Below are 9982 nucleotides of genomic sequence, written 5' to 3'. Positions count from 1 at the left end.
AAGATTAGAATAGTGTACAACAGCCTTAATGTGCACTGAGTGCGCACCAGTGCAACCAGTGAAATACGCTATAAGTGAGACTTAAAACTCTTTCTGTCTCTGTCTCTTTTTGGCTTTAAAACGAGACAGAGTTTTAAGTCTCGCTTAAAGTCAAAGTGACATTGATGCAACTGAGCCTTATATACATACATATATTTTACTATAAGATAAATAAAAAGTCCGGTAAAATATCTCAGAAACAAAGCACTTTTGGGAAAAATGATTTAAACGAAAGTTGTAGGATTTAAAAATTTATTTACCCCGATCACACATCTTGAGTGGCGTCGCCAAGGTCAAGTCAAGGTCATATTAATTTTTTTAAATGGGACATCCATTTTTAATTTCAGAATCTAATAGCTAATATCAAGAGCTTTTTAATACACTACAATAAAGTTCATTTTCGTTAAGTACTTTTCGAGGCTATCTTTTATCTGAATGAAATTGTGCTTTTATCCACGCGCAAAAATTTAAAATATTCGCCATTTCAAAATTTAGTTTGGTTTCCAAAATAATGTTTTGTAATATGGAATATAACTACGATAAAATAAAAGAAATTAGTATTAAAAGTTTTTTGTTGGTTTTTTATTGAAAGTTTAATGCTTTTATAACGGAGGTTTAATTTAATTGGATGTATTTTGTTTGAACTGGAGAATAATACAACGCCGAGTACTTATACGCTGCCACTATTTATTATTGTATATGCTCAAATATGATAAACATATAACAACTGCCAATATAAGTTGTACTTAAGCTATTCTTATTTACAGTGAATTAAAACTATTTTAAAAGCCAAAACAGATTATACATATAGAATAGATCTAAAAGAAATGTAAGACAGACATATTTCAATAGAAATAGATTCGGCATAAATAGTAGGTTACGTTAAAATATCAATTGGATGACAAGTAATGTACAAAGATTATGTCAAAATGGAGTATCGCATTTGCTACGGACGTTTCGGCGCAAATGTCTCGTGCGCGCGACTTGGTGTTATACATTAAATCACATGTATGAAAGTGCGCGTGTGAAGAAGGAAACGAAACCATTGAGCATAGTCCTTATACATCTTGTCCCTTATCTCTTACGATCATTAGATCCACTGCGACGAGAACGAGATCGACGGCTGTGACTGCCACTACGGGAACGTTTTGATCTGGAACAAGAAAAATATCAAGTACACTGTTAGACGATAGGCCTATTCTTTTCAGTTAAACTTCTTCGTCCTTCCTCTTTTTCTTTTCATGTTAAAGAGAGCAACAAGTTCAGTTAAAAAGAGCATATCTCATGGGAGATACATTTGCACTTTGAAAATTTTGCCAATTTTAATTCACTCAGATTTGAAAGAGGAACGATGATCTACATTTTTAACTCGTTACAATATCAGAAAGACATGAAATTCACAAACCTTCTTCCACGACTGCGACTGCGAGATCGTGACTTTCTCCTACCGCTATCCCTGCGTTCCCGGTCCCGATCACGCTCGCGATCGCGATCGCGGTCACGATCACGATCGCGATCGCGGTCACGGTCACGGTCGCGATCGCGGTCACGGTCACGGTCCCGATCGCGGTCACGGTCGCGATCTCTATCACGGTCACGATCCCTGTAGCCCAATCCTCCGCGGTTCCTGTCCCTATCGCGGTCTTTGTCGCGGTCCTCCCTGTCTCTGTCCCGTCTTCTGTCGAGCAGAGATTCACGTTTCTCCTTACGCCTCTCCTCAACGGTTTTTTGAAGTTCAGCGAGTTTCTCACGAATTTTGATAAAACCGAGATGGAGCTTCCCACCAAAGTGATCCGCCAGTCGTCTGTCATTATCATGAATCCCAAGGTATGCGCTGCAAACTTCGCACACTCTCAATTTCTGTTGCTGATAACTTGACGCCGGCATGCTATTTCGGTACTCCTGTTCCGCTTCGTTCTTCTTTTTGCGCAGCTCGTCGATCTCGCCCATTAGTTTCATCGACTCCTCGACAAAGCCCTCTTCGCCGAGTTGCTCGGCCTTGGCTAGTTTCTTACCGATCTCCTCGGCGAGCACGTGGACGTTGTTCGCCTTCGCCGCCACCTCCGCGCTCAGTTCCTCCTGCGTCTCCGCCAGTCGCTGTTTGGCTTGTTCCGTACGACGGTCACAATCGGCGATGAAGTTTTGGAGATGTTCCATGGCCTGGAAATTCGAGAGAAAGTCACGTTAAAATTCGTTTAATCGAAATTTTAGAATTTCTCGATGATAATAAATTATCGAATGCAAATTGTGAACGGGATAAGATTCCTCTGTAAAATAGCATTCATTTGTTTTGTTTAGTCTACATGTTACAAAGTCATAACTGTTTAGTTTAGACACAATTCTTAGAGCCATGGCACACAAAAAACTCAAAACAGTAAGCCCGAATCCTCATACGGGCAACAGCGCTCTGACACTGAACGTAAATTGGTGAAAAGCCGGTTGTGGAGGTAAAATTTACCCCTATCGCCCGTTTTTCAATCAGCGTTCGGTGTCAAAGCGCTGTTGCCCGTATGAGGATCCAGGCTAAGCCTGGACATAAGCAGTAAGGAAATCAACACGTTGAATTGGCTACTGCTTACATTATGGCCTTAAGGACTTAACAGTGATTGGTCAATTCGCTTAGTGCTTACGTTTCATTGCTTTATTGTTTTATTGTGTACCATGGCCCTAATGGTCACTCTGTACGATAATATTGAACGTTAAACCTTCCGTCAGCAATGTGAAATTTTCTTTATCCGCAATTTGGGTTTTCGAACTTTAGTGCAGATTTTTATATGATTCCGAACTATAAAAATTTGAAAAAATAGTTGTATACTTATAAAAGCTTTAACAAGTTTTTACTATCATAGAAGCTGGATAGTATTTTACTCTTTAAATTTATTTATAATCAGAATTCACACAATAAAAAAATCGACTGCGTCTTTAAAGTCCAACATTGCCGGTGGGGGGGGAGGATTAACATTAAAAATTAAAATAATGCGATAAAATGAATACTCACATCGATGTCGTAGAAGTGATCCCTCTTCTTTTGCGCGGCCTCGTAGTCAGCCCGTAGGGCCAAGTCGTGAATCTGGGGGCATTCTCCCAGGTCCATGCGCTACGATTTACAAACCAAATCATGATTAGATTTACGGTCCCTTCGTTCGTACGCGGGCCTTATCGATTCTATGCGTTATACGAGTTAGAAACCCTTCCCAACATTGCGTATTAACGAGATAACTTCTTACTTGACAAGAATATAACGTACTTGGTCGCGGTACCGCGACTGGAAAATAGCACGAATCAATAATCTAGGAGAGAGACAGAGATGATACGACAAAAATTCTGAGCTTACATCGCCTATATCCTTAGGATAAGGCGGTCCAATATATTTTCTTATATTTTTTGTTCTTTTCATTCTTTTTACGTGAACTCACGATAAGTTCGTCTTCCTGCACAGGCTAGGATAGAACGTACAATAATGAAGCGATCGAGATCGTCAGGCGATCTAGAATCGCGTGTAAAAGTAGAAATGCAGTTTTTACAGATAAATAGTTTGTTGTTTTCACTTACAGGGTGGCAACAGTTCTCCGCCTGACACGAGAATGCGATGGCAATGAAGCTATAATCAGCACACACCTTAAGTTTCATAATGTTCACTTTTTTTCTACGAAAGAGAACTTACAGCCTATAATGGTTTAATATACTATTTTACGTACGGCACGAACCGTGTCTTATGTTGGCTGCTAAACGAATTTTTAGAAAAAAAACGGATTCAATACGTACACATCCAATGGTTGAAGGAAATTTTTCTAATGGAACTGGCGCTTGTTGTACTAATCCGCCTAATCACACGTCTCTCTGCGTCATGCCACCTCTCATATTTTCTCTGCCGAGACATGTTTGGATGTTGCAAATTGCCAAAGATATTATTAAATATTCACGCGAATGAATCCAAAGAACTATGCTAAAAATCCTCTTTAATCGTTGCGGTTGTACTTAAGATTGCGTTCCATAATTAACAAAAAAAAAATCTCCATTAATCTGGTCCAAAGTCTACATCAATTCGCGGCAGCGGTGCGAGTGACGTAAAATTTTTCCTTTGTTTATTGCACTTTTAGAACGGAATCGAGAACGGAGAAAAATCCTCCCACATGAATCTCTCGCGCGAGGAATGAAACCGACAGCGATTGAATGTCGTGTAGGTACTTGGCAATTCGCAATTTTTTTACTTACAGATCACTGCTTCATTTCCTGCACCCATACTTCCACCGGATGATATATATTTTCTCACACACATTCTCAAAGTAAACTTCTCATTCCTACCTGCCGTAAACGGCATTATTAGTAAGAAGCGACATTAAGACATCGTCTCATGAATCAGCATGACGCTACTCACCGACTCACTGTTTACAGGCCTTTTCGGGGGAATTCTGGGAAATTTATTCTTTCGGCATATTACTCAGCCTCACCACCGTGTGGATAATCGGTAGAGGGGCTGAGATAACCGCCCGCCTTTACGTCACTCGTATCGAATTAATATATATAGATATGTATATAGATATAGATATAGATATGCATATATATATGTATATCTAGCACTTGAATTATGGTAAAGGTAAATCAAATTGTAGGTGTAATACGTACGTCCTCTTCTCGTTTTCAGTACTTACAGTAACGCGCGTGTGAGAGTGACAAGTACAACACGGACATATGAGCGGACAATACTCGCAACAATATTGTACAATGGATCTGATTGGAATTGCTTTTTCCAGAGACTCTGGAAATAGAACTGTAGTTACGTTGACATTAGTGGATCTGCATATTTCTCGTTCGAGCGATTGCCGTTAGTATTTTTTCGTGTTTTTTTTTTTAAATACTTTTTTTACGTTCTGCCTTCGTTTGCTCTCTGATATCGATATTTTTTAATGGTTCTCATTATGGAAATTATACCGCGCGAGACCTTCAGAAGTGTTTGCTATCTCTCGCCGTTACGTTCCAATACATTCTCATAAATTTCACGACATAATATATACGATCTGATCCCATCTAAATGACTTTTTTTATTTCGCAAAATGTCACATTCTAAAAGCGTTAGGTATTTTTATGTTTATTATGTTAGAAAGTTGAACTGCTAGTCTATGTAAAACTGTGTTAAAACTGTGTTTATATTTGCCAGTTCTACTGGACTTCATTGTACTTCATTTGAATTTGAATATAATTTAGGTTGGTTGAGGATAAAGGCGACACTCCGAGAATGAAGCACATTCCTTTATATTTTCGTTATATTCAAGCTATGTACTCGAAGAGAATTTAATTAAAATCTTTGAGAAGAAATGAAAACGAGGGATACAGATTGATGTGAAATAAAAAGAAATAATTCGTTCATTCTGAAAGAAATAAAAAGAAAAAATTAATCACAGATAATAAATTTGTTCGAGATGAAATTAACTGCCAACTTCAGACTCTCCTTATTTCCGTGATAGAGAATTGTTATCCAATATAAGAAAACTTGATAAAGTTCTCGACATTTACACGCGTGCAAATATTATTTATACAAAATACAATTATTTATACAAAATGAATATTTATATAAAATAAAATTATTCATACGAAATAAATTCTGATATCTGCAAATGGCATTGAGAGTTAAAGATTAAAAAGTAACTAAGCTTAGATCGAGCATTTTGTCGTATAAAGAAACTTTTCTAGTAGCTGCCTGACAATGAGAGATAGAAAGAGAAGAGAGAGAGAGAGAAGGAAAAAAAGAGCGAGAGAAAGAGAAAGAGCATAAAGCGAAATAGAACTTTTAAAATGCCTGTCATGTAGACTATAAAAAGTTTATAATCGAAACAACTTGACATTATTATTCCAATAGAGAGGCATGTTTGCATATATTGGAACATCGATCTCTCTTGTTATAAACTCGAGACATCAGAGAAGTGGTTCAGGCAGCTATGTGTAGGAGAATGCAAGCGCGCGCGTGAGAGAGAGAGAGAGAGAGAGAGAGAGAGAGAGAGAGAGAGAGAGAGAGCAAACACCCCTGTGATCAATTCCCACAAGATGACACTGAAATGCGCGAAGCAGTACTATAGAACATTAATTATAGTTCGTTCATGTATCATTAATCCCGCGTATGCTGTAACTAATAAGTAAAAGTGTTGCTCGATCGACCGCATATATGCAGGATGTGTGATTGCGTCTTGATTTCAAGTCACCACAGTCAGCTGCCCGATATCACTGCGATTGCAGTATTTTCAGTACATGTTAGATATATGTATATATACATGGATCCACACGCGACGTTCTGGGGAATAGAACAGGCAAAACTGGGTTCCGCGCGGTCTGGAAAAAGAAAAACGAGATATGAACGTGAATGCGTTATTTTTGCGCGCTTTAAGGCCGCGCTTCCAGGCCGCGCCAAGTACATTTGACTGTTCTAAGCCCGAGGATCTACGTGTGTGTGTACAATAGTGCGTTTAAAAAACGCCTGCCCCGTGTTGCACTTCGACGGTATCCAGTGTGAATTGATCGTAATCAATTCCTGAGGTACGTGTCGGATAAATAAGGCGAAACGCTTCCCCTTCCGGCGCTTATCCCTTTTTATTTAAATTCGCTTATTAAGTCCTATACAAATGACGTTCTTACGATCTACGGATACTTAATGCCTACGTATGGTACTGAGCAGTGAGCACACCGATTGGCACAGATGAAGAAGAAAAAGCGCTAACAAATGGAATGTTCGTGATGAATCTATGTCACCTATCTATTCTAAGTTCGTCTAAATTCTATGGGCGAGTAATAATTTCTAAAAAAAAAAAGAAAAGAATATGTTCTTCAACTTCTACATTCGAAACAGCTAATCAGTATTCTACATACATTCTCCTATTTGATTTTAAATGAAGATGTACCTTTGTACAATGCAAAGGGGTATTCTAATTGTGTAACGTATGTATGTGTGAAACACAATACTAAACAAGTCAGTGTGCATACGAGTTCATGACCGTGGTAGTAAAGCGGAATACAGACCTTCATTATCAATTTATTGCCCTTTATACTAAAACGGATTTGATCACGGTCTGACTCACTGGACAGCAAATAGCGCAATCAGGGAAAATGAGGCAAATTAGGAAGAAATGACGTAAACGATCTGGCGAACAAATTAGTCTTTACAATTAGATTGTGAAATATACATACGTAACAGCAAAAGGCAGCATAAATTCCAAATTTTGTAAAGACAAAAAAGTGGCTTTGATTACCTCTCAAGAAAAATTATTCTTATTTATTTTTCTACTTGTAAACCTGCTAAATTATTAATTATTTCATACTTATGCCTTTAAACAACAATAATACTATTTGTGTTTGTGCACACAGACTGTTTGATGACCATTATGATTAAGTGTATGGATATGTAAGTGAAATTGAATATCAACGCTTTTTAATTGAATATTCAACTATTAATTACGGAGCCCCTATTCTTAAAAAAAAAACCGTGTACGGAAGACTAGGAATATACTACAGTATATGTAACATATACTATTGTATTTCCCCAGTTTTTCGTATACATTTTTTTTTTCAAGAATAGGAGCCTAGATATTATAAAAAAATTATGATTACACGATTCCATATGCTGTATTCTATTGACTTTACTATCAACATCTATTAATATAGAACTAGCAATACAGTAAATTACTTTTATAGAAATAATAAAATGTATTATTTTACCACTTCTATCATTTTTACATATTATTTATGACATATTTCCGCTTGTTAAAATATTTAAAAATTAAAAAACAAGAATTAAAAATTAGTAAAAAATTATCTCCCCAATCAGCATATTTAAAAAACATTTTTTAAACATTTATTTAATATTTTTACATTAAATAAATATTTAAAAAATATTTAAATATTTCTTTAATGTTGTGTACTGATTAGGTCTACTTTTGGATTCACATTATTATTGCATACTAATTTTGTAGTTAATATTACATTGACTCGAGGTGATGGATGACTTTATATGAGAGTGGTTGACTAATGTCCGTATCACACTATGCATCAGAGATTGCGAATTGAGGATTAGAATTCAGCCAATTAGAACGAAACGGATAAATCAAAATTAAAACTATCTGATTGGTCAAATTCTGATCCTTAATTCGCAATCCTCAATCTCCAATGTATAGTGTGACACGGGCATAACACAGCCTTTGCTCTCTGAATTTTTTGAAATCTTTAGAATTAAAATTGAGCCAATCTTAAAAAAAGAGGGCTCTTAATCTCAATTAAATTAATCCCAATTTAACTTACTGTTTATCTTTTTAATTCTCAGAATTATTCAATTCTCATAATTATTCTATTCTTAAAATTATTTAAATGGTGACATCTTGTAATGAAACTTTACTTTTCGGAGTAAGATTTTTCACTCTAAAAGCTAGAGAGTAAACGCTGAATATTATTGTACACTTATTTGGTATAATATTAATGTTCTTTTTAAACAATTCAAAACAATCTCGAGGTTCAATGCAGCCTCCAGACAATCAATATTGTACAATACGGATCATCTAGGAGTCGTTTTATAGTCAGCAAGTCCCGGGTTCAGAACTCACTGACCCTTAGCTCATATATGCCTCGAGTTAAGAGGTTGATTGAAAAATTAAAGGTTGTAAGAGTGTGAAGAAATATGAGATGGCAATGATAATCAGTTTCGGGAATCCATATCATCAATAAAATATAGATAATATATTGGCTAGAAAAACGTAGGTTGAGCAAATAAATCGTGCAATCAGTGTAAAACAGAATTTATGAAATAACAAAAAAATAAACCCAGGAGGACAAAAAGTAACTACAACCTATTATTTTCTCTGTCTGCATCGGGGATGAAAGATCTCGGCAAAAATCTATACGTGTGTATATGTGTGTGTTTGTATACGTATATATATGTATATATACAGGATGCATTAATTCTCTGCGCATAGTGCCAACGGTGTGTCATTCGTGTTTGAATTCGCTGCATTACGGAATATTATACTCACCGTCGACGAGAGGATTTCATGGGGGCAGCAGGCCAGCAAAAAACTCTTGCAGACCTTCGAGTCGGAGTATTTCACTTGAAATTTGTTATTTTCACCTGGAAACAAGTTCAGAGTTAACGATGACGTTTTGACATCGGGGAGATAAGCGTATTTACAAAGGGTAGGGTGCTACATTGTTAACAAGTATGGCCGATCTCGCGTTTTTCAATTCGGACCCGAACTCGTCTCGTTATCACTCACTCCGCGTGCCACATGCCGCGGTAACGATGTAAGAAGCGAGATAATGCATGTACCATTTCGTCCTGTGCCCATTAACTGGTCGAGCATAGCTCGCATCTGGTCGTGCGCCGTCATTTTTCGTGTAGGTCGGTGTGTACAACCTCTCAAACGCACGACGCACAGCTCAAGTACTTAAATCAAAAGTAAATCGTATAGCCACGCCATCCGATTGCACGCACACATGCGCGCGTAGCACACCTTGGTCGTCGCGTTCGCGAGCTTTCGGACCAGAGAGGCAGAGGGCTTTTCCGCCCGATTGCCACGCCGCATTCGACGACTGCAGCGCCACCGCGTAGCCAACGGCCGCGTTTCCATGACGTCCGACGTACCGATTGGCTGTCCCGCGCGGGACTTTTGGACGGCGCGACTCGTCTCGGCCAATACGGTCGTTCGGTGAGCACGCTGAAGTTGCTGCGAAACATTCGCCTTTCGATTGGCTGTCGAATAGGGAATCGACGTCACGGACGATCTATCGATCGATGCGTCCGCCATTTTGTCGGTAGAAGAGGGCAGGAAATTTTTCATAGATTGTAATAGATGTAATACGAATCGATCGCGGTCATTTTAGACCGATCGTTTCAATTTTTCTCGCCAATTACATTGCAACATTTGATTGAAGTGTTTGAAACAAAGAATTATTCTTGAAAGAAAACAAG

The 9982-nt window shown here is 37.8% G+C and overlaps 1 protein-coding gene across 2 annotated transcripts; it reads right to left on the bottom strand.

Annotated features, from left to right (window-relative positions):
* Positions 1–618: 618 nt before the first annotated feature.
* Positions 619–9561, bottom strand: LOC108771027 (putative RNA-binding protein Luc7-like 2). 2 transcript variants are annotated; one of them, XM_018522888.1, is made up of 5 exons: positions 9341–9561; positions 9048–9142; positions 3038–3136; positions 1445–2199; positions 619–1192 (listed from the first exon to the last, which is right to left on the bottom strand). In XM_018522888.1, the coding sequence occupies exons 1-5, from the start codon at positions 9399–9401 to the stop codon at positions 1114–1116; spliced, it is 1089 nt and encodes a 362-aa protein (XP_018378390.1). In that variant the 5' UTR covers positions 9402–9561; the 3' UTR covers positions 619–1113. The 2 variants fall into 2 exon arrangements, with proteins under 2 accessions (XP_018378390.1, XP_018378391.1); XM_018522889.1 differs by lacking the exon at positions 9341–9561 and having other exon boundaries at positions 3038–4810; positions 9048–9125.
* Between the last annotated feature and the right edge of the window lie 421 nt (positions 9562–9982).

The sequence above is a fragment of the Trachymyrmex cornetzi genome, unplaced genomic scaffold (assembly GCF_001594075.2).
Source record: "Trachymyrmex cornetzi isolate Tcor2-1 unplaced genomic scaffold, Tcor1.1 scaffold138, whole genome shotgun sequence".
Classification (NCBI taxonomy): Eukaryota; Metazoa; Arthropoda; class Insecta; order Hymenoptera; family Formicidae; genus Trachymyrmex; species Trachymyrmex cornetzi.
Note: the sequence above shows the minus strand (reverse complement) of the source record. Positions and strands in the feature narration are given on the sequence as shown.

What these genes read in the sequence shown, in the direction of transcription:
- LOC108771027 (XM_018522888.1), bottom strand. Translation starts at nt 9,401, where the DNA reads ATGACGGCGCACGACCAGATGCGAGCTATGCTCGACCAGTTAATGGGC. An exon ending in ATGAAATCCTCTCGTCGACG is followed by an intron (nt 3,137 to 9,047) that starts GTGAGTATAATA and finishes TGTAAATCGTAG; the next exon opens with CGCATGGACCTGGGAGAATG. An exon ending in ATCACTTCTACGACATCGAT is followed by an intron (nt 2,200 to 3,037) that starts GTGAGTATTCAT and finishes TCGAATTTCCAG; the next exon opens with GCCATGGAACATCTCCAAAA.